The 23,283-nt window shown below is 39.1% G+C and overlaps 1 protein-coding gene across 1 annotated transcript in view; it reads left to right on the plus strand.

Annotated features, from left to right (window-relative positions):
• Nucleotides 1-15,016, plus strand: part of AGPS (alkylglycerone phosphate synthase) — a 56,049-nt gene extending 41,033 nt beyond the window's left edge. The window contains exons 17-20 of the mRNA XM_014954480.1: nt 1,790-1,879; nt 2,327-2,426; nt 4,204-4,261; nt 11,593-15,016. Of these exons, the coding sequence (XP_014809966.1) occupies nt 1,790-1,879; nt 2,327-2,426; nt 4,204-4,261; nt 11,593-11,714 (370 nt within the window). The 3' untranslated portion in view covers nt 11,715-15,016. The remainder of the gene's footprint in view (nt 1-1,789; nt 1,880-2,326; nt 2,427-4,203; nt 4,262-11,592) is intronic.
• The last annotated feature ends 8,267 nt before the right edge of the window (nt 15,017-23,283 follow it).

Here is a 23,283-nt window from a genome sequence, read left to right on the forward strand (position 1 = left end):
GTACTTGATTTTTTTACTCCTAACTCATGCTTGCTTATGGGAAAACTTAATTTAATTTAGGCCTTATGTGTATTGGATGCTACGTGATGTGCCTCAAGCCTTAAGCCTGAGTTCTGGCTAAAATTGCTGGTAAATCACATGTCAGGATTATGTAAACACAAGGTAGACAGGCAATCAGTAATATTTTTACTTAGGTTAGCTTACTGTAACAAATTCAGGACTTGAAATTGCCCAGTTTAGGAAGCTGGACAATGGTGACAATAACCATATTGTGCAATGAGCAGCCACATGTGGAATCAGCAGTGAATTTCAAACAGAAAAGTTTGTGAAGGTCAAAAAAAGCCAAATTTAAATATATTTAAATAAGCGATTTCTTTCCCTGGTGTTGTGGTTTGATCCCCCAGTAATGGAGGGTAATGAAAGAACTGGAAAGATAACTTTTGCCCAAGATAAGCCTTTTTCCTAAGCTCATTTTATCTGTTAGCTATAGTTGAGAAACACTTGACCCCAACAGAGTTTAATGTATGAAATAATTGTAGATGTTTCTGTCCATTTGGTAAGCCAGAAGACTCCTATGCAGGATATTAAGTGAATTGAATCACAGCTTTACTTAGGACAAAGTGTGATGATTTAAGCTGGCAAGCCTGTATCCTTGCTATGGAACTTAGTGGCAGTGGTAAGTTCCAGCCTCTGCTTTGAAGATTGGCATAGTATCTTAAATGGGTGGGAGAAACTTGAGAACAATGTTGAAGCAAAATTACTCTTTATTTTACTTTAGCTTTATAGATCTTGAAGTATGCTAACTGCTTAGTCACCAACTTGTTTTCCTTCTCCCTCATTTCAGGAGAGAATGATTTTGTTTAAGAAAATATTCAAAATAGTTCTCACCAAAGCAAATGCTTAAAAAAAAAATTTCTGCCTTGACTCGCAAGAACTAGGTAATTTTCCATAAATTGGGCAGTTACCTTGATCCTGACTTGTTGAAGGTAGTTGAATAAAATATTTAGCTTTACTTGCTTTTTCACTAGATGGATAAATTTCTCCTGTGTATTATTTCTGTCAATCTGCAAAGTAGTTTTCAATATGTGTAAAATGCCTTAAAAATCTGAATTGTATAGTATAGCACTGTAAACCTTCATTAGAGAACCTGTAACTGAAGAAATGGTCGTTTGAAAAGCAATGATTTCTTTCAAGTGTTCTAGCACTTTGGTTGCACCTGGAAGGAGGAGGGGGATGGGGGATAAAACAAGTATTGCTTGTGACAAGGTTTAATAGCTCATTGCCGTATTAGAACTGTAACATTTCCACCTGGCAAACTAGCATACAGCTGAAGTATCTCCAGTTTTGGCCTTGCAACATGCCAAAGGTATGGAATTAGCAGAGTATACAAAGCCTTAGAGTTCTCAAGTGTTGTACTGTGAGCTGTATTTGTCAACTACTTTGCCAAAAATTTCAGGCTATTTTCCTGAGAAAGTAAGTGAAGACATACAGGAGTGGGTAGCCTCCACTTTCTCTTGAGCACTTTTGACTCCTAGTCCTTACAGAAAAGAGCTTTCATTATGTAAACTTGCTGTTCAGGAGAAGTAAGGAAAAAGCAATACTAGTGAAGTCTTGACGATGAGGACTACTTTATTCTTAGAACAAGATCTAAGCTATTTAAAACAGAAGATTGCCTTCTAGAACCAGTTTTATTAGATTATGAGGTTACCAACGCTGAAGTTGTGTTATTTAGGAAGTTGTATAAAATGCTATACTAAGATTTTATATTTTAATGTGTTTTCTGTTACAGGGTTTTGGACCTTTGTAGGAATGTAAAGGAAAGGATAGTAAGAGAATGCAAAGAAAAGGGTGTTCAGTTTGCTCCTCTTTGCACCTGCAGGTAAGCTGTGCAACAACTTAAATAATTCTTGAATCTTTGATTAGTAAGGGAATTAAGGAAGAGGTCATTAAACTTGCTAACTATTAGGTAAAGTGCATCTATGCATTTATTAATGATATTATAAACACTAATAATCTTGAACTTCCTCTTTAGTCTGCAAATAGATTACATGTAAGAGTGAGTAGTTCAAGGGATTAGTACCACTCGATTACTCTTGATACTTTTTCTTGTATGCGGAGGAGACAAGTGTAATGACTTATTTAAGAGCTTCCCTTCTCAGACATAGCTTTGTGTCACTCATTAAATATAAGCGAAATGGATACAAAACTATTTGTAAAAAATGATACCCTTTTAAATAAGACAAGTAACCTTATGAATTGTGTAATGTGATATAGTGGCTGGCTTAATACCATAAAGCTTTGTTTGTAATGCAGTTCTCTTCAACAGGGTGACACAGACTTACGATGCAGGTGCATGTGTCTACTTCTACTTTGCCTTTAACTACAGAGGAATTAGTGATCCTATTCATGTCTATGAACAAATTGAGGTAATGTATCTAAAAACAATAGTTAAGGGGGAGAGGGAGAAGCTTATGTCCTGTAATAAAATATAGTGGATCCAATGGCCAAGCTAACTGAATTTTGTAGGAAAGATCTCAAAAGTCTATTTGTAAAGCTTTGATCATTAGTGGGTAGGGAAAGAGGTGCATTCTAAAGTGCACCAAGTAGAGGAAAAACTGCAAGTGACTACTTTAGACATCAGTAAATGAACACTTATTGCTAAAGTACAGGAAAGCTTGAACTGGAGTTGGTTCTTGGATGACAGAAACTATCAGCCACAAAACCCAAATCCAGGGGAAACAAGACTTCCTTAGTTCCATTAGTTACGAAGTTAGTTCTTGCACTTAATACTCAATTAATCTTTAAAATACATGGTAAAACTATCAAAACTATCAAAACCATGCTGCTTGTAGGGAATAATGAATATGAGGGTCTCTGTCATGCGATTCCAGAGAATTAATGGCTCTGGTTATTTCTGTTTAGGCCTAGGTAAGTGCTTGTCGAAGTCTGCTGTGTTAGACTAGTTGTAAGCTGCCTCGACATTTACCAAAAAGCTCTGGAATAACTCTCTGCTTTAACACTTTTGGCTGGTGAAACACTATACTTCCTAGTTAGAGGAAACATAATACCTTTGTTACCTTGGCGATGTAATACTTAAACATAGAAAGACTGTGGCCAGAGTGGTTTTCATCCTACCTTTTCATTCATATGCTAAAGCTTCAGCAACAGAAAATTTCTAATAGGACTGTGCAGAAATAGACTATATATTATAACTAGGATATCATTCTGCTCATGCTTATTCTTTAGAAATTTCTCTTCAACTTGGCAATCAGATATAAAGTTTTATCTATAAGTTCTGAGGCTTCTGTGCTGTTGAATGTAGGGCACTGGAGAATGTAATACTTGAGTGCTTATTTAATGAAATTAATACTTAGATACTGTCATTTATTGGAATTAGTTAGCAGTATTATCACCTGGATGCATGTGTTCCATTGTAGGTGACTAAATTTAACCTAACAAAGTGAGTTTGCCAACCAAGTACATGCTCTCTGTGGCAGACTGAAAAAAATCTCTAACTGCATAGGTATGGTTATTTACATTAGTTCTAAAAAAGTACACATTTTTTGGAAAAACACTTAATCCTTCTGCTTAGGAAAGCATTCTTTGTTACAAGTTTCTAAGCTGTTTAACTGTTCATAATCAGAGCTGGATGGGAAAGAAGATTCTAGAGCTTGAAAATGTTCAAATACTTCTTAACATAAAAATCTCTTATTTTCTGCTGCAAACTTCACCCATGAAAGAGTTGTCATTTGTTAAGTATCTCACTTCCTCAGCTAGAATCTTGGAGATCTGGGTCTACACTCTGGCCTAGATAAGTATCTTGAGTCACTCTGGGGAGCCTGTTTTCAAACTTCTTTATTGCCATTTCCTTTTCAGTAGGTGCTTAACCATCTTCCAGATGAGCATCCCTGCCACTAGACTATTTTAGTTTTGGTAAAAGGGAAGTGATCCAGAATAATCCATTCTGGAATAATAGATTTGTGTCACAGATTTAGGTTTAATGGCTTGGTTTTGATAATGTTTCTTTGGAAAAACCTCACATTTATCTGCAGACTTGAATGAAAATGTTTACCTGTATTCTGTACCCTAATTAGTTCTGAAACTTTGCACGACTATGTAAATGAGTATGATAGCAAGTATTTCACTAAAACCAAACATCATCTGCATTTGATCTGGAATAAATACTCCATCTTTCCAATTTAGAGGGCTGCTAGAGAAGAAATACTTGCCAATGGAGGAAGTCTGTCACATCACCATGGAGGTAATGTTCTGAGTTTAATATTAATCTCTTTGATACTTTGTTACTGCTAAATATTCATGAGTGAATAAGAAATTTGTCATAGAACTTTGGAAAATATTTCTCAGGCATTAACTGAAATTACTGGCAGGGGGTGGGAATTTCCTGGTATTCTTTCTAGAGACTTCTCACCTGTTCATTGGACTTTCACGGGGAAGTATCCTGAGACCTGGTTTACTTGATTTCAAGTCACACATGGGCTATTTATGAGCTTCAAACCTTTGATAGGGAGTCTACAGGTTGATCGGTTTGTCTTAAGCAGCTTCTACTGAACTTTGTGTTAAGGATGTATTCAGTTATGAAGACCTGAATTGAGTTCATAGTTTTAAGACAGTTGAGTGTCCCTTGTGGCTAGGTGAATGCTGCTAGTGCCCAATTCCAGAGCATTTAGTGAAAGTATCTGCATAGAAGGGCTAGTGACTTTAAATTGGGCTGTATTGCAATCTACCATTTGTTGCAATAATTGATGTTATTACTGGCTTGCTGTCTGCTAACTTCTGGTTATTCAGTTTCCTCTCTTGGAGCTTGGGAATTACTTGTCCTGAGTTACTGCCCTCTTTGCAAGCTATTTTGTGCTTTAATATTAAGAACCAATGTCATGTATAGGTGATATTTCGTATATCTGATGCTTTATATATGGTTTTCCCAAATATCCAGATAGGACACTGGCAATCCAATTTTGCTATGTAAACTCGGATGTCAGGAAGACTTGTGAAGTCAGTTTGATTTGTGTAGCTAGCTTCTTTAAACTGGTTAACTTAATGCATTTCTTCTCTCTACTTTCTTGAGAAATTGGTCACAGAAGTAAGAGCAAAGATGAAGTCTGATGGTTTCAAACTAGATTAAAATTTTGTAATTCTAAGGAAGCTCTGTGTGTGGAAAACTGAAGGGCATAAACTGTGCTTTAAAACGTGTTGGTGATTTCCTGGACTTAGGTAGGGCTAACTCTTAGCTAGGGCTGTTCTCGGGCATCTAGCTCTGGGATAGAAACTGCAGTGGACTCTGCTTTAGCAATATCAGGATATTGAAAGATGTGTAGGTGATAACATGAGTGAAAACAGTTTCAGTATTTTTTAATATGCTCTTATTGTCCTCTGATTAAATCTGTAATATGGTGGTATAGTGGACTGGTCAATTCTTGCACATGGAAAGTGGAATTACCCCCTTGATGTACTATTTCACTCTCCCCTGCTGTGGCAGCTGTATTTTACTGTGACTAGCATTACACCTATTAACTCGCATGCAGCTGGAGCTTGTCACATCTTTGGATGTATTTGCCCTCACCGTATGAAACCTTGCGTACAGCATATGTTGAACAAGAAAAAAAAAAATGGAGCATTTTCAAATCCTTGCACACTTGAACTTTCTGACTCCACAGATATGAAAACTTGATTTCTGTTAGACTTCTTATGCTCCTGTTGTATGTATGGCTGCCTCTTATACTGAAATATTTTCTGCTTTGAGTGGTTTTGTCTGGCAGATCATTGTGTACAATATTAAAGATCCATTTTTTTCTAGTGCTTAGTAGATGTGCTGCTGAGAATTAGCCTAATAGTATCAGTTTTATTTACTGACCTTCAGGTCTTGTCACTCTTAGCACTGCTAAGACTGGTCTATTGTGTGGGGTAAAAGAAAACACTAGTGTAATTTCTTTTAGTATTTGTCTTGTAATTGTGATTAATAACAGTTGTTTTCACTATCTGGAAGCAGACAGGCTGGTTTGTCTGCCTACAATCACACTGTGATAAATGGAGCTATTTTAACTCTGGTTTTGTGTATCAAAGAAAACAGATGTATTTCCTATAGCCTCATATCCCAGTCTACAAAGCCTGCTTATGTCAATCTCCATACACTACTTGAGTGAAGTGGTCATATATGACAGTTTAAGATGCACAAATCTCTAAATTATTTAACATCTGGGGAATCATTAACTGCAGATAAACACGTAGCTACAATCTACAAAGACAATTGAAATTATTATACGTTTAACGTTATGAAGAATAACTTCAGAAAGATTTTACTTTGGATTCTATTTTAATCTCAACATGTCTTCTCCCCTCCCCTCCCTTCAGGCTAATGAAAAATATTGTCACTTTTAGGCAAGACTCACATAAGGTAGCAATACTGTGAGAAGATCCCCCACCCTGATGACATTTGAGACTTAAAACCAGTAAGAAGCATAACTTTTATTTGTTAATGGATTATAAAAAAGATTGCAGCCTGCAATATGTAAGAACAACAACATTTCAACAAAGGAATTGCAGGAGTGTATCAATAATACCCTTGTACAGCAAGCATCTCATAGAGACAAGAAGCTGTAGCAAAGCCAGACATATGCATCTGTGTAATGAATTTATTCTTTCAATGTAACAATTACTTGTATCTTGGGGTAGAATATCCAGATTTTTTGGTTTTATAAATCTGGATATAATTTCTCTGATACTTCTTAAATTATTTTGTCCATTTAATCAAATTGTCTTTTTTAGAAATCTTTCTCACTCGTGACTTTCAAATATTTAAATCTAATTGATGTCAGGGGGAATTCAGCCATTTATCAGAAACTGATCTTTTAGAAGAGGCTATCAGATTTTTATTTTTTTTATGATCCTTGCAGTCCACTATGTCCTACACTTAGAAAGGGATAGTGCACATCTTTGAACACAGTTTTGATCCTCCTGCTTTTCTGGCCAGTCACTGTAGATTGAGAATCATGTAAAGTAAGGGTTGCTAGAGCCACAGTTAGCTTCTAGAAACCTAACATTTAAAAAGCAGCATTAGGAAGGATGATTTCTTGAATTCTTGAATTCCTGTTTCATGAAATACATGCTTTTTTGTATATATAAAATAATGTGCTGAGGAAGTATCAGTAGGTATGACTGGCATATAAATGCAACTATAACCCCTTTGGGGTTAAGCATCAGAAAGGTGGTAGCTGGAGTTGGGCCTGATTCCTTCTGTATTACCAAGCTAAGCCTCCATCTAAAACAGCGTTAAAATTAATGACAGGTTATTTTCCTTCCACAGAATGTTCTAACTAAAACTGGTTACTTAAGGAAACAATTATCAGCTTGTGGGTTTGAGGAAAATAGCCCTATTTAGCCACTTAACATAATAGAACTAATTTTCTTCCACTTTTTAGACAGGTTGACTAGAAAAAAGGTTAATGTAGCCTGGGCTCCACAGGTTTAGGTATCGTACCAATTTCCTGGCAGTTTTTTTAATGTAGGAAAACTTAAAAAAAAAAAAAAAAAACATACACCCCAAAACACCCAAAAAACCCATCCTAAAGAAGAAAACACCAAAACTACAAAATACCCCACCAACCAACTCTAAAAACCAAACAAAACCAAAAATCCAAACAAAAAAAGAAAAAAAACAAACAAACACTACACTTTATTTACATTCAATTGCATGTTTGATATTGCAATTCATCATTAAGAGCCTGTGGCTTAAGCTCTACACTGCAGTAATTAATCCACACAAACTACAAAATCTGGAATGATAAAATTCCTTTATGGTGGTAGTTGGACACATTCTTTTCTCCTCTACACAGGAAAAGTATCTTCTTACCTTTAAGTTAAGCACTGAAGACGGATCATACTTTCATCTTAAAACTAGAGCGTGATCTACTGATTAGAATGAGTTTAAACTGAATGCTTATCAGATATGGAGGAACTTTACAGAATCATAGAATGAATGGTTTGGGTTGAAAGGGAGCTTAAAGATCATCTAGTTCCAAGCCCCCTGGTGTGTGCAAGGTTGCTCAAAGTCCCATCAACCTGGCCTTGAACACTTCCTGGGCCTCATCGCTGGGTGTTATATTATTTCACGTAATGTGAAATAATAAAATAACAGTTGTATTTTCCTCCTTGGTCTATTGAAAGTCTTAACAGAATAGTCATCTTCAATGCCTTTTCCACCAAATAAATGCAAAGGACTTTCTGATTCATCAAAGGTACTTAAATTATTTAGATATCAAATGAAAATGTGCCAGATGTTATGGTGATGGTGTTAATTATGTCGTAGACTACAGGTCCACTACTCCAGTGTACTCCAGTACTTCCACAGTATTAGATTAATGCACTGACCGTTCTCAGTATTGCAGAGTTCTCTCTGGAAGAGTAATGACGTGTCAAGTGATACCTAAGAACAGAGAGATGCTTTCCATAGAGACAGCCAGCTTCAGGAAGAGCATACAACAGCTGGAAGAGCCCCATCCTTTTTATGACCTGTTACTGCTTCTCCTTTTGCTAGAGCTATTGTTCTGCAAAAACTGCTTCTTGGAGTTGAAAGGGCTGGAGCAGAGGAAGTCTAGGCCCACATCCAGTGCCACTAGAGCCTATTTCCCCTGGGACCACACACTGCTATAAATCTGTTCTGCATGGCTGTAGAGTTATTCCCATCACCTGCACTAAAACTTCCCTTACAAGACTGTTCGTGTGTGCCCAAGTACTTCATATTCCAAAAGTGAGAAAACCAATTGCTGCCTGCTGTTTGCTAGCTCCATCCTTGGCAGCCAGATTATTTGCAGCCATACATGCATTTTCAAAGATGAGCAAGCGTAGCCTTTATGAGCCAGGAATGCTGTACTCCCATTTTATCTTTGTGGCCAGCAGGTATGTCCTGTCCATCTAATGCACTTCTCTTTGAAAATTCATGCACATGGGAAACTGTTGACGCTTTTTGTCAGCGCGTGTTTGCTTGGTTGTTTTTTTTTGTTTTTTTTTTTCAAAGGGTGAGTTCTGCAGGAGCAGCACAGAATACGGCTGCATTTCACCACAGTGTATTTTATTCCGTAACAGACTTAAAAGGGCGCTTGACACGAATAACTTTTTCTAATTAAACCAGCTCAGGGTTTGACCAGCATCTATCAGAACTGGGAAAAAGTTAGGTATCCAGCTCATATGTTTCTTTCATTCATGGACTATAATGATGATAAAGCTTGAAAATACCGCAAAAATAGAATAGGTGTTGGACTGTCTTTGAGAACTTCTACTGAACAAGCTTCTTGGCTTTCTGGTCTGAAGTACTTTGTGTGAAGTAGACTCCCTGTCGTGCCAGGGTGTTTGTAGCTATGTAATGGCTGGGCTTCAGGTTGAAGACTTCCTAGCAATGAATGGTTTAAGGCATTAGACTGCTCAGCGCACCTCAGGAACAGGGCACTTGCAGCTTGTAAAGCTTGAAAGCTATTTTTGTTGTACTTCATCTTGACAAATAGTGACTTGTTAAGCTACTACAACTTGATTGTACAATGTTATACTGATTTGAGAACCTTGCTAATAATGTTATTATGTAGCATATAGAATCAGGTGAATTTGATCTCAAATTCTAATTGGGAAAAGTATATTGGGTGGAGAATCCATAAGTGGTAGGTGCTTGGATAAAATCTGATTCTGTGCACCCTTGTGTCAGTTCTGTATAAATGCTTAGAATTCTAAGAGTGAGATTGCTTCAAAAATCCCTGTATATCTTACTGACATGAACAGCAGGAGCAGGGGCTTAACCTACTGTTATCAAGGGGTTAAAAATCTTTTCATTGAACATGTTTGTGAAGGACTGCTGGTAACTGTAGTACAGCTTCTTTTTCTTTCCAGTTCACTAATCAAATGTATGTTAGATTTATTATTGCAAAAGTATAAACCATAGAAAATTTGACAAGATAGATGTGTAAATTATCACTTTGACAGAACTAATGATGCACTCCAAGCACCTTCTGTTTTCCAGCACTTGGTGAGCGACTTCATTAAATATGCAACGACTGTTTGGTGCTGCTCAGACAGTAGTTCAGTTCCTTGTGGAATTGCATTATTACTGGAGGTGTAAAAGAGGCAGGCACGCTAGCTGTTGGGCATCCTGCTGTGATTCTAATGTGCTCCATCTTGTTGGAGCAGTTGTTTGCAGTCTTTTCAGGACAATTACATCCATAACCACAGGACACATTCATTGAAACTATATTACAGATAACAGTTGAGAATGGTAATGACTGTTCTTCAGCTGCTTGTGTTAAGAGCCAGTGTGAGTGACTTGAGGTGATGGTCAAGCCACATCAATGATTCTTTTCCTGTAGTAGTATTAAAGTATCCCCAGATAAAATTCAACTACATCAGCTTGCTCAGTCAAATTATAGTGATGGTGTACTTACAGATGAGGCTTTTTTTTTCTTGAGCTGGGCTGCAAAATACAACCATAGTTCCTACCACATAACAAATTCTTTTGTCCTTCAGTTATGATCTTTGCTTTTGACATGCGTGCTGCTAATAGTTGTTTTCTAGCAAACTGCAAATCTCATTCTTTCTCACATTATTTGCTTTTTCAGTTGGCATTGTGACTAGCTCATATTCCTTAAGGTATAAACAAATATACCCTGTTCTCCAGGGGTGTCCGTGTAATTTATTATTCTGATGACAGTTTGATGGTTACCTTGAGAACAGGGCACAAAAGATGGCTTGAATTTAGCTTCAGATACTCTTAAAGCATCTGTCTCTCAAACCTTTACTATATCGCATGGTACTGACAAATGGATTGTGTTTAAGGCTGACAAGTTAAATGCTATAGTGTGTTTAATGAAAAAAATGTCCTTTATTTTGAATGATCTGTTAAATCAGAGTTGATGACTTGGTTAATTAGTATGTGAACACTAGGCCATTTAACAGGACTATTGTGAGTCTAGTGAAATGAGTTCTTAAATGGCTGGTGTTTCAGCTTTGCTTTGTATCTGGTGTGTATTGTGAATATCTGTTTCTATATGGGAAACTAAGCCTTGTGTAATAGTAGGAGCAATTACCAGCCTGTGTAAAAGTTTTAAAATGAAATAAGATGTTTTGATGACTTAAAACTAGGCTTTAAGCCTCCTCCTTAGAAAACAATTTTTTGCTATTGAAACCCATACTGTTTTAAGTTTGGGTTATGTTTTACTTTAAAGCAATCAGGAGGTGTGGGGTTCTGCTTTTTAGTAATCTCCTCTTCAGTTTCTTACTTAAAATGAGTTCGGTGGCTTTTTAAAAGTTACTACCCATTCCTTTTTTTAATAGAACATGTAATTTCAGCCTAAGCTTCATCTAAATTTCATAGTTTCTAAAGAAAGTAGACAGTGTGGAACACAGTCTTCCTCTGGGAGTATGCTGAGCTTAATGAGCTTGATAGTCTGGTGGGCTCAATAAATCAAATAAAGCAAAACATTTCTCATTTTTGAATAAAAGCATTTATCACACAGTGTTTATTCATTCATGGTCACAAGATTGATTGGCTCCTAGAATCCTGCCATATATTGAAACACTTTGTTTTTGTTTTTCCAGTAGGGAAATTGCGGAAACGCTGGATGAAGGAGAGCATCTCTGATGTTGGCCTGGGAATGCTGAGATCTGTTAAGGAATATGTGGACCCCAATAATATCTTTGGAAACAAAAATCTTTTATAAAGCCCTGCACAACATGATGTACTAAAACTTCTTCAAAATTACTGTTGAAATTCCTCCACTTTCATTGTATTGATATCCCAGTAATCAAATATAACATAGACTAAACCTTAAAAATTAGTAACTTACATTGATTTCTTTTTTTTTTTGCCACCCCCTCCCCCTAATAAAGTTTAAACATCACTGTTAATGTTTATGGATTTTTACTTACAAAGCTCTTAAACTCTTAAACAACCCACTGGGCACAAAGCGTATTCCCAACCAGGAAATGTGAATTTGATTTTTTAAGTTTGGTTGGGCAACACAGCTGACAGTATTTTCAATGCTGGATACTGCCAGATGTTTCTCACTAAAGCGTCCCCTGCAAGGAGAACAAAGACTGACAACAGTGTTTTCTACAGAAGCAGCTGCTCAACCTAGCCTCTTCCTAAAGGAAAGCTGCCAGGAGACAGATGAGAGAACGCCAAGGAGTATTTTACTCTGCTGAAGGATCAAGTACGTAACACACTTGTAACCAGTGAATACCTAAAGTACAAACGTAGGCTTTCATCAAAAGAGAGAATGTAAGTCAAACTACTTCTAAAAACTCAGTAGTCCCCCACCGTAGTACTATTGGGAAATCTTACACAATTGAGCTGTTCTGAGTTGTATTTGAATTGCTGGGATAATCTTAAATTAATTGTAGGTCAGTCACTAAGTTTTGTACAATGGACATTTCTCACTGTATGTTGAAAACAGGTTTGTAAAAAAAACTTTGCCTTCATCTGTACTTCAGTCCTAGTGTGTATGGTTTTTGCTCCTGTTTTGTTTGTTTTGCAGAGATGCAAAATATCTTTTTCAGTAGAAAAAAAGAGTTTTGGCTATTCAAATGAAACTGCCCAGCACTGTCTTTTGAAACAGTCTCAACAGTTTAATAAAACACTTAAGTGGACAACATACTGTCATACTGAAAGTGATATGTCCCATTTTAGTTTTGTACAGTTTCCTATGGCCTTTATGAATCATTTATTTACTTCACTAATAGCCACAATTTTAATTGTCCATTTATCTTTAAGAAAATGAAATATTTTCTTGATCAGTATCGTGTGAGAGTAAGCATTTTTACATTGAAACTTGAATCTTAATCAGTAAAACAAATGAAAAGTATTTGTCAATACTCATGATCCATTTTTAAGGTGGGTTCTTTTCTTAAAGCAAATTATCCAACTTTTTGATAATTAATGTATATGATTGCATAGGATAGAAAAAATACAGACCATCCTTTGAGGACACTGTCTCTAGCCAACTGCCTCACAGCTCTGTAGTGTTAGTTTGGACACCTTTTGTATTGGTAGTGCCCTTAATGAAGAGAAAAAGATTAAATTGCATTTTTGTTTTTAAACTATTTTAGAATACTGTCTAATTAGCTCTGTTCTGGTCACATACCAAAAAATATATAAAATGCTCGAAAAAGGCTGCATATCAGACAACTTTGAACTGGTCTAAAAATTTATTTCAATTCTATAATTGATCAAAAAACATGAAGACTCAAAACATCACTTTAAAATGCATGCTGTCAAGGTACTCAAGGAAGACTTTTTATGATCGGCAGGTCATAAGACAGGATGTTAATGTGATATTTGCAAGTGCAGCTAGATTTATTTCAAATGGTCTTTGCTTCACAACATTTCAACATAAAAATCTACTTTTTTGTATTTTTGGTTTGTGCCCTCAGAGTTCATGTTTCAGCAGCAACCAAAACAATAGGTGCAGTCTGTTTTGGGAGAGTTACTCTTCACACTGTGGTTAAGTGTTCCTTAGGTACACAACGGTGTCTCAGCGAAGTGAATCTGTACCTGTTTATGCAGAGGACTTCCTCAGCTCATGTGCTGCACGATGGTGACCACGTGGCCACAGCTGGCGTCTTGCTGATGACTTGTACGGAAACCTTTCCAGGAGCTGGTGAATATGAAGGGTGTTTATGTGCCTCAGTGACAGCATATGTCTATCTATGAAGAATCATTTTTGAAGGAAAATATGTGAAGTCTTTTTGCAGAATGACAGCACAAGCAGAACTGAAAGAAGTAGTCATAGCTCAGTAATACCAGTCTCTTAAGATTTTGACTTAAAGTACTACACTGTCCCTCCCAATTCTTAATTTTCTGACTGTGATTTCCCCATTCCTTTTTTTGTATTGAAATTGCACAGGTGAAAAACTCTTACACCCTCTATTTCTAACCTTTAAAATAGCTACTGGCTTCTGAAGTGATTTAAAATGCAGTAAAGATTTTTACTGCATGTAGATTGTCCTATGGGAAAGTGAAACAACAGGCATAAGTGTCCCAAAGCAATCTCTCTGGATAGCTCTGAGGAAAAGATTAACTACAAATATAATGGATATTTTTTTCTAATGGCTACCCTATTGTTGTCTTCCTAAATATTTTTCTGTCTTACGGACAGGTCAGAGCTTAGTGAAAGTGCAGTTGAAATGCACTACTGATTGTCTTTAGGAATTTAAATGTGAAATTAATGAAAATAGAGAAAAGTGTAATGCAAGGTCAGAAGACCTAGATAAACACAGATCCTTACCCATTTAAAATAAATCTTCCCTTTTCTAATTCTAAAGTCTTCCATCGCTCTTCCTTCTGGATTCTCTACTTTCTAAAGACTTCACCTCCCATAGCTCTAGCCTGATCAGAGATGGAGTTTGATCCATGCACATCAGAAGCATACCTTGGCATAAGACATTACTTTTTCATTTGCTTGACTATTTTTGCTGTAAGTTACAGGAAGTTTTAATTAAGCTTGTCATGACTTCCAATTACAGTTTCTGCTCTCTTTGAAGGAGGAAAGGTGCAGAGTGAGTAGGGCTTGACTGCAAAAATGTATTTACATTAGAGAGGCTTTTATAAAAATTTTATAAAAGAAAGAAGAAAATCTGTTAGAAATTGATCCAGGGTCTAAATCTTACAGTCAAAGAAAAATGGCTCCTCTTGACTTGACTTACAGTATATTGATTGAGTTAAAGATGTCATCTTTGCCTTACAGCTGTGAACAGAGGCCAGGCCAAATAGTTCTTCCGTAGCAATGTTAATTAACTGAAACCAATTTCAAAGGCAGGGATACATTAGCACTGAAATCCAGAAAACACAATTGCTTCTCAATCTTGGAAATGTATGTTTATCAAGGTTGTAATCTAACTTTCTGCAAATAAAGCCAAACAGTGTTTGTCATTTTAGTGTGAGATTAACTGTAAAACCTCAGTTGTAATGTTAAGAGATTATAGAACCTTATATTATTAATAAAAAGAAAATGGGCCTAAACAATTATGTGTTTCTGTGCTGAAGCTAAACAAATATATTCTACTAACTTACCATCTTTGGTTCATTTTAATTTGGTGGTGAACTATTACCTAAGGACCATTAGGAAGGCTTTGGCGCTTGCAGAGAGAAATTAGATTAAATTTGTAAATGTATGCTACAGAAGCTCAGCTTTTGTGTCCCAGGTAAAGCGAAAAAGCAATATGAGAGGGTATCGGCAAAGGAAGGGCAAAACAGCACCTGAACACCGGTCAACTCAGTTCAGAAATTTAGCTTGCTCAGTATTCCCTCTTTGGGCAGCAAAGGGACCACAATCAACTACTCTTGGAAAGTTCTTTCCATATAATACAGGAGCATCCCTTACCTTTCTTAGCTTTCCCATATGTCAAAGACCCACTGCATTAAGCTATTGCAACAGGTATATAGTGTCCTGCTGCTGTATGTGCGTTTAAAACCTGGTTACAGGTTCTGGAATCTGCTTGAAAGTTCTGTGTGTGAGAATGTTATCAGTGTTATTGCTGTAAAGCCTTTATGCCCTTTAAGCTAAAATGGCTGAAATTACATTTTGCTTGAAAGGGCTGTTGAGTTGTCTCACGTTGATGCATTTTCCTCAATGAGTACTATTCAAAACTGCAGAAGTCATAGTATGCAGGGGATAGGAGAAGTAATGACATAGTTTAATTTGTAGAACTGTAACCATTTTTCAGTATTACACAAATATTTTTTTGTGTGTGTTTGTTCGCAGGAAGGAGAAAACTAATCTGACAGTCAAACATTTTATTTGTTTCTCTTCAATTAACAGCATAAAAATGCAGTAATTTTACCTAGATCTAAATTATGTCAATTTGAAGGAGATCTCAGATGATGATATACTTGTCTCAGGATGACAACCAGATTTCATCAGTGTTTCCTTTGTCTAAGTAAGTTTTTAAAAAAAGTTGGACCTGAACTCTCAGCTGTGTAAACACTACGGGCTCACTGTTCAGTGGTCCCAACACTGACTCTGAATTCCACATTACCTTTAACATAAATTGCTGCCTTTCCCTAGGCTCTTTATGGAGACCAGAATTGGCAGGTGGTTGCTTTGTGTTCAGCTTTCAGGTCTAAACAGAGGTGGTCAAAGATATTTTTCAAAAATGTTTGCCATACTGTCTTTTAAAAATACTTATTTTAAAATTATAAATTCAGTTTTGAAAATCTGAGGGAGATAATAACTTTATATCTTATTGTTACTTGCGATATTTACGAACACAAGTTGCAACAATAGGTACCTCTACTGAAATGAAGTGAAATGTTTCATTTGTGAATTTGCATTTGCGCTTTGGAAAAACAAAGCATTTGACTTCTTATGAATGTTTAATTTTGATTCAGAATAAAGCTAAATTTGTTTCAATTGACTGTTCAGAAACCCCACTATAGCATTCCCATTTGAAAAGCGTTCAGCCTATTTCTACCCTCATGGTAGTATACAATAGTCCTCGGGTATTGGGAAGTAACAGCTTTTAAATGAATTTATTTATTGTAGTGCTACAAAGTATCATAGCAGTCGTCTAAATGGTAAAATGGAAGTGGTGATCACAGCAATGAAGTTGTAGATGATACAAAAAGATGATAGGACAAAACCCTATGTTGTGATTGTAATCGTGCAAAGTTTAAGCTGATGCTTCTAGAACTTCAGATCAAAACAGGAAATAAGTGAAAAAATATTTTGTTTAGTTGAATTTTAAAATGTGATTTTTAATCATGAAGAATGTCAAATGCCTGTCAGAAGTTAGCAGTTATCACGTGGCCTGCATGGCCGACCTCCCACGATGCTTCTGCAAAGCAAAATACGAAGCGGATGGTCTCAAGACAGGGCCTTGATAAAGCTGCTCCCGTTTCAGGCTGCTGGCCGGGCTTGGCTCTGTTCCTGGGGGTGGCACAGGCGCCCTGAGCATGTGGACATCTGGCATTGCTATTGCAGCAGTCACTGCTAGCTCAGCAACGTGATATTCAAAGCCATTTGAACCCAATGCGTGGCATTGATGTTAGGTAGTCAAACGAACTTCAGCAAATAACTGGAAACATAAAAGGGCAATTTGATAAGTTGTTGTTCATAAATTGGTTACCGATAGTGGCATTGATAAATGCAGTCCTGACTAGACTCAAGCCCGGGGACGTGGGAGTAATGAGAAGGCACAAACACAGCCGCTGACCTTTCTCCCTCAGCCCCTGGCAGCAGCCCGCGGGGGTTCCTGTCTCGCTCTGTTCCTGCTGCTGCCGAGCAGGAAATCCTGGCTGCCCAGAGGCGAGGGTTAAAAGCCCTTCTGAAGCATGAAGTGACACGCATGCTCACCTAGCAAATACAGAGCAGCTGGGTAAATACATGTAGAGATGAGGCCATAAAAGCTGGTCGTTAAGGAAAGTAAATCTGGCTAATGTTAGAAAGCAAATGCAAGGAGGACGTGGGCGAGCTCAACGCGGCATGAAAATCTCAGGTTTAGAATGGCACGTGTTGACAAGACTTAGGCACAATACTGACCACACTGCGGGCTTAGAGCATAGTCTCAGGTGTATTTAAAATTTGTTCCTGGACTTCCTCAGGGCAGAATTCTGGGTTTAGCCCTATTTTGCTAGGAAAAACAAAGCACATGCGATCCCTCTACTGCTTAGGTTGCTCCTCATTCTTCTGTCTTTGTCCCCAGCAAAGCTTTTGAGCTTGGTGGACATCTTCAATCAAACTCAAATAAGATGGAAGCCTCAGCGTATTAAATTCTTGCAGGTTTTTGTGGAAAATCCCAACCCTATATTGGACTGGCAAGAAAGATAAAAGCTGAAATGTCAGCTTGACCCCTGTTAATACCAGCGAATCCATGTGGTAAAAACCCAAATGTTAGTTGGTTTTCATCCACTTCAGATGGTCAGTGTACTCTGCCTTGTGGTTCTTCTTGGTCCCTTAAAATACTTTGAGGAGTAGGTCAGTGACAAGGCAAACCAGGCTTGTTAGTAGTGCTGCTTCTGGAAGTGCAGGGCAACACTGTTTTTCCAGTCAGTTTTCTTTTTGATTGAGATTTTCTTAATAAATGAAGGTTTTGTCGTTCTCTGTTCATGCTTGTAACTATGTTATGGCTAATTTCTCAGGTGTGCTCAGTTTTACAGGTTAGCACATTCTAGCGCAGGAACATGAAGAACAGAAGCTGCTGGCTTGAGATCACATTTTCTCCTTAAGAGGTAAGATCCCTTCAAAGCATAGTATTAAAAACAGTCTGCAGGGAACAAGAACAAGCTGTGAAAAGGGGTTGGGAAGAGAGAGCAGTGGAAAGAGTGAAGATACTGGAAAAAGACAGCAATAAGCTGGGTCTGTACGTGTGTTAACAAAGTCCTGGCCATTCTCCTGATGAAGAGCCGCTCTACCTTTACAAGCATGGATTCCTTCCACATTGGTACCCAGTGTGTGGTTGAGGAAGCTGGGTTTGCTGTCTTAGATGGAGGAGAGGAGCGACTGCTGCTCACGGGGCAGTGGAGAAAGCCTTTCGAGAGGGCTTTTCCTCCTGTGCAGTGCAAAGGTTAGCATCGCAGCCTGGAAGGCTGTCTGTCTGCAAAGCTTCAGCAGGCAGCGCAGCCCATCAGCACGTTTAATAAAAATGCCTTTGTACAACTTCACCTGTCTGTTGCATGACTTATTGCTAATGAAATAGTGACCAGGAAGCAAAGAGAATTGCTAACAGGGAAAACAGAGGAAGGGCAGTGCAAGCCAGTGTCTTGCGTGTATGACTAAATTACACTGAAATGAACATCTGGCAGCAACAGCCAGGCAGAAGGGACCTGGTTGCTATAGAGAAATGATAAATTTAGGACAGTAACAAATCTGCTGCCTTGGTTACAATTTAGTACTTTTTTTAAGGCCGATGAGAGGAAATCACTATCTCTTCATTTGTAGAGCTATGTGCTGCTCTGTGGACATGAATAAAACATGACATTATTTCCTGTTCTTTTCAGTAGCTCCTGTAAGACTGCCCTACGTATCTGGGCTTGAGTTGTCAGCCTTCAGGTGTTAACAGCTGAGCGTTTGTGGGCTGCCCTGCTCAGCTGCCCTGCAGTGCTTTGGGTCCTTCCACCCGACCTCTATCACAGTGTGATTTACATTACCAAAACCAAAATTATTTTTGTTGCTGTTGCAAAAAGAGTAGGCTGACCGTTATCTGCTCCTTCGTAAAGATGGTAGAAGAGCAAAAGTGTTGGTTTCATTCCCTTTTCTTTCGTTTGTTTTAAATACACATGCCAATATGCTACAGCTGCGTAACGTACAGCAAAGTCAGAACAGCTGTGAGGGGCAGGGTAGGGAACCTTGTGGTAAATGATGCATTTGTGATGAGTTACACCATTGCAGAGACACTACAGCAATCAGCAAGACCTTCAGCAGCCAGAGCACAGGTACTTACCACTGATGTTAAATGCAAATTCCCTTAACAGCGAGCTGAGCAGGTTGTATAAACACAGGGGCTGGTGTCCAGGAGTAAGTGTGCTTGTTATCCATCAGCCTCTGCGTGCAGAGCTGTGTTTGGGGCTGGTGCATCTTGAGTCGTAACCCTGACGGCACACTTCTACTGTGAGTCTGAATGATGGGATTTGCTCCTTGCTTGCAAATAAGCCCCTCAGAGACAAAATGGCTGGGGAGTCAGATGCGGAGACAGCAGGGGTTTGCTCATCTCCCGCCAGGCTGGGCTGCCTGGGTTCAGCACACGGAGAGCCCGGCCGCCTCACAAGGGCTGTGTTCATTCTCCGCCTTTGCAAACACCTGCCATTTTATGCCAGATAAAAAGCTTTTCTTGCTCTTACTGTGCATATTCCAGTCCTGAGAGAGGCAGCTTCACTCCTTTGCATGGTTTCCAGCCCAGCCCGAGCCAATCTCACCTGCATCGGCCATGTCATGGGCAAACACAGCCCACCTGTCCTAGAAGCCAGGCAGGGACTTTTTGGGCAAAGAAGCCAGAAACCACTACCTGAGGGCTGCCCGTTTGAAAGGTGATGGTCAGCCCTTTCCCCACTCCAAATGGCTTCACCTGCTTCTCCCCCAGCCCAGTGATGACAATGGGTTTCAGCTGTGTTTTTTGTGCCAGGTGAGGAGGAAACTGGTGCAGCTGTGGGGAGGCTGGGGTCAGCCCTCACCTGGCCCCCTTCTCCTGGGTGTGTGGTGAGGCAGGGCTGCAGCCATCTCAGCGGCTGCTCTCCACAGGGCAGCATGGCCAACCGGAGCAGACAGGGGCCAGCAGGATTCTCCCTGGTGAGGTAAGAGAATTTACTTGTCAAGGATGTACTTGGTGATTTTATTGCCTTCCTGGGTGGTTGGTGACAGTAACGTGAGGGCCTGGAGCAGATGGGTGGTGTGGGTGGAGGAGGGAGGAATCTGCAGTGGGGCTGCCCTTGGCTGGACAGGGTGCTCTGAGGAGGCCCTGTGGTGAAAGGGGCCTGGAGGCGACAGCAGAGCAGCAAAGGCTCCCCTGCCTGGGCCAAAATGAAGTTGTATGAGGTGTCCCCCTTGGAGAGGGGCTAGGAGTAGTGCTTGCTCCCTGGCTGGGAGAACCAGGTCTTTCTTGGAGAAACTGGGAGCTCAGGAGACAACCTGAGTGTAGCTGTGCAGAGTCTGGCTGCCCTAGAGGTGTATCTGTGCGTCCATGGGTCCCCTTCAGCTTTTGCTTATGTTTCAGATGTGTGGAGGCAGTCTTTGTATGTGATACTTGTGTGTCCCAAATGGCTTGAAGAGGCTATTTCATTTCTGCGGAGTTATGTTAGTTGCTTATGGTAACTATCCTGCAAATTGTGTTCTGCCCTTGTTTATAAACAGCAAACCCATGCATATCCAACCTGACCTTGCTGGTGGGTCTGTGTTCTGTGTGTTGAAGGAGCTGGAGGTTAGAAAATGCTCAGCTGTGGAGCAAGGGCAGCAATTGTTACTCATCTTTGTGCTCTTGGTGATTTTTGTAAGAAAGCAATAAAAAAAAAGTCTAATCCAAATTTTGGTTGGCATGCTGAGGCTTCTGAAAGCAGGAGTTTTCTGTGGTGCTGCGGCGGGTCACTTGTGTATTGCGTGCTCTGTGTTTGGCCCTGGTTTTAACACCTCTCTCTGGTATGCCATTTCTGTCCACTCTGAAACATGGGACTGTGACACGTCAACATGCACTCTTACATTTTTTGGATGTGAAGAAAGGCTCCTTTTCCATATTTGTTGCTTTTTCAAAACAATACACTTGTAAAACAAAAAAATAAAACACTCCTATACAGTGGAAGCTACAATTGAATTTGCTTTTAACCGTTGTACCACAGTATAACCTGTGGGGTATAACCTGCCTGTAAAACTCCCCAGCTGCTCTAGCTCTTTTCCTGTCGGAAGGTTGGCCATAGAATAAATTAAGAGTACAGAACTGAAACCAAGATGTGAAATTAAACTTTTATTAAAGTAAAATCAGGTCCTGGATTTATTTTAAAGAGTGAGGCAATAAAAGTGAACATATAAAAAATTGTAATTTAAAATAATGTACATTCTTTTTATGTCATTTCTCTGTTTTCAATTTTATTGGTACAACCGAATTATATTTACTTAAGTTGCATACCTGCGTTTTCCCAACTGTGACAGTGGCTTTTGTGTTTGATGCCCTTCGCTTTAGGGATGCCATGGAGAAAGAAGGGGGAATATAGTGGAAAAAGGTAACCGCAGAGAGCTCATTACAGCTCTCCAGTTCACTGCCATCTGGCACCAGTGCTATGCAGGGCTGCCCAGAGGTCTCCTATTTTCACTGTAGGGGAGGAAGCTTCAGTCCTCTGCCCCACCATGGGGTATCCTGCAGCTCCCAGGGCTGCCCAGCCCTTGTAAGGAGGCAGCTGCCTGTGCTGCAGAGCCAACTCTTGCTGTCATGCACATCAGCCAAGAGGGAGGAGGGATAACTGTGTGGGCATCGGGACTGTTTAACTATTATTATTTACTGGTGAGTTTCAGTGTCCAGAGTGTCATTTCTCTGTACTTCAACAGCAATGGTAGCAAGAGTAAAACATTTGGATTATATTGAATTGCGTCACCTGTTGATATAATTTATATGTATTGCTTGACTTCACTGAAGGTAAAATAGAAGGTTGTCCCTCTTGCTTCAGGATCTGCTGGGGTAAGGAGGGAGAACCCTCATTTTCTTTCTGGATTCTTCTGAATGAATTATCCTTGCAGTGAAAAAACTGTAATTCCTGTAAAAGAACATTTTCCAGTGTGCTCTGTGAGGAAGGTTGGAGGACAGGGAGGAGCAGGTGTGTAAAGTGGGTGAGATGCATCGTGTACCCAGAATAGATGTTGTTTGCCATGGATGCAAAAGGAAGAATCACCCGAGTGGAACAGAAAACTGACTTTAGAGAAAATATTTACCTCTGCTTGCACAGTTTGCTCATTCTGTGTCTCCATCCCATTTGTCTGTAAAACTGTGATCTCAATCCTGCAACTACCAAGCCCCTTCAATTACCATTGTCTTTTAAGTTACGCTAATTGTAATGTATCAAGCCCACATCTTGCAATCAGTCCAAAATGCTGCTCTGTGTCTATAGTGGTGCCATCTGCAGGTGGCTGTCAGGGTTAATCACCTCTTTCATAGGTACTATAGTTGCTTTTGAGCACAAAAATCAGTTTTTCACCTCTTTGTGACTGAAAATTGCCCTATTTCTATCAAGTGTTGTCTTGCAAAGGCTGCAAGGGCAATGCATTTTAAAATATTGAGACAGGTTTGCTCAGTGTGGGTATAATACTGCATTCTTTCTCTGAGTTTGTTGTGCAGGTTATATCAGCAGAAACAATTTCTGTGCTTCTGGTGGCGGCTTTCTTTTTTGGATGTTAAGGACATTAACTGGGTCTACACTGGCAAAGTTGTGCAGACGTTTTCATGCAGGACAACATTTTTCTCTGTTGCTGGTTTTCCTGGCACTTGATAAATTCAAAGAAAACAATTTATCGATTTTGCCCAATTAATAAAGGAAGGAAATAGTTTACATTATTTCAGCCAGACAAAAAATGAGATTTATGATCCAGCATCCTGAGTCAGAACTGTCCGCTCTGGAGCGCTCCAGATTCATCAGCTGGAAAATGAGTCTATAGCAGATCTGTGCTTGTGCTTCCTGATGTGCCCAGTGTAGACCCTTCTCTCCTTAAATCTGGGGTAAAGCTGCATACTTAGTAGTGGCTTAATTCACATCAAGGTAGTCTACATGGAGAATTATTGCAGATTAGCTTCAGTAATTCAGCCGTTGTATTGGTAATTCAT

Source organism: Calidris pugnax, unplaced genomic scaffold, assembly GCF_001431845.1.
Source record: "Calidris pugnax isolate Ruff unplaced genomic scaffold, ASM143184v1 scaffold103, whole genome shotgun sequence".
Lineage (NCBI taxonomy): Eukaryota > Metazoa > Chordata > Aves > Charadriiformes > Scolopacidae > Calidris > Calidris pugnax.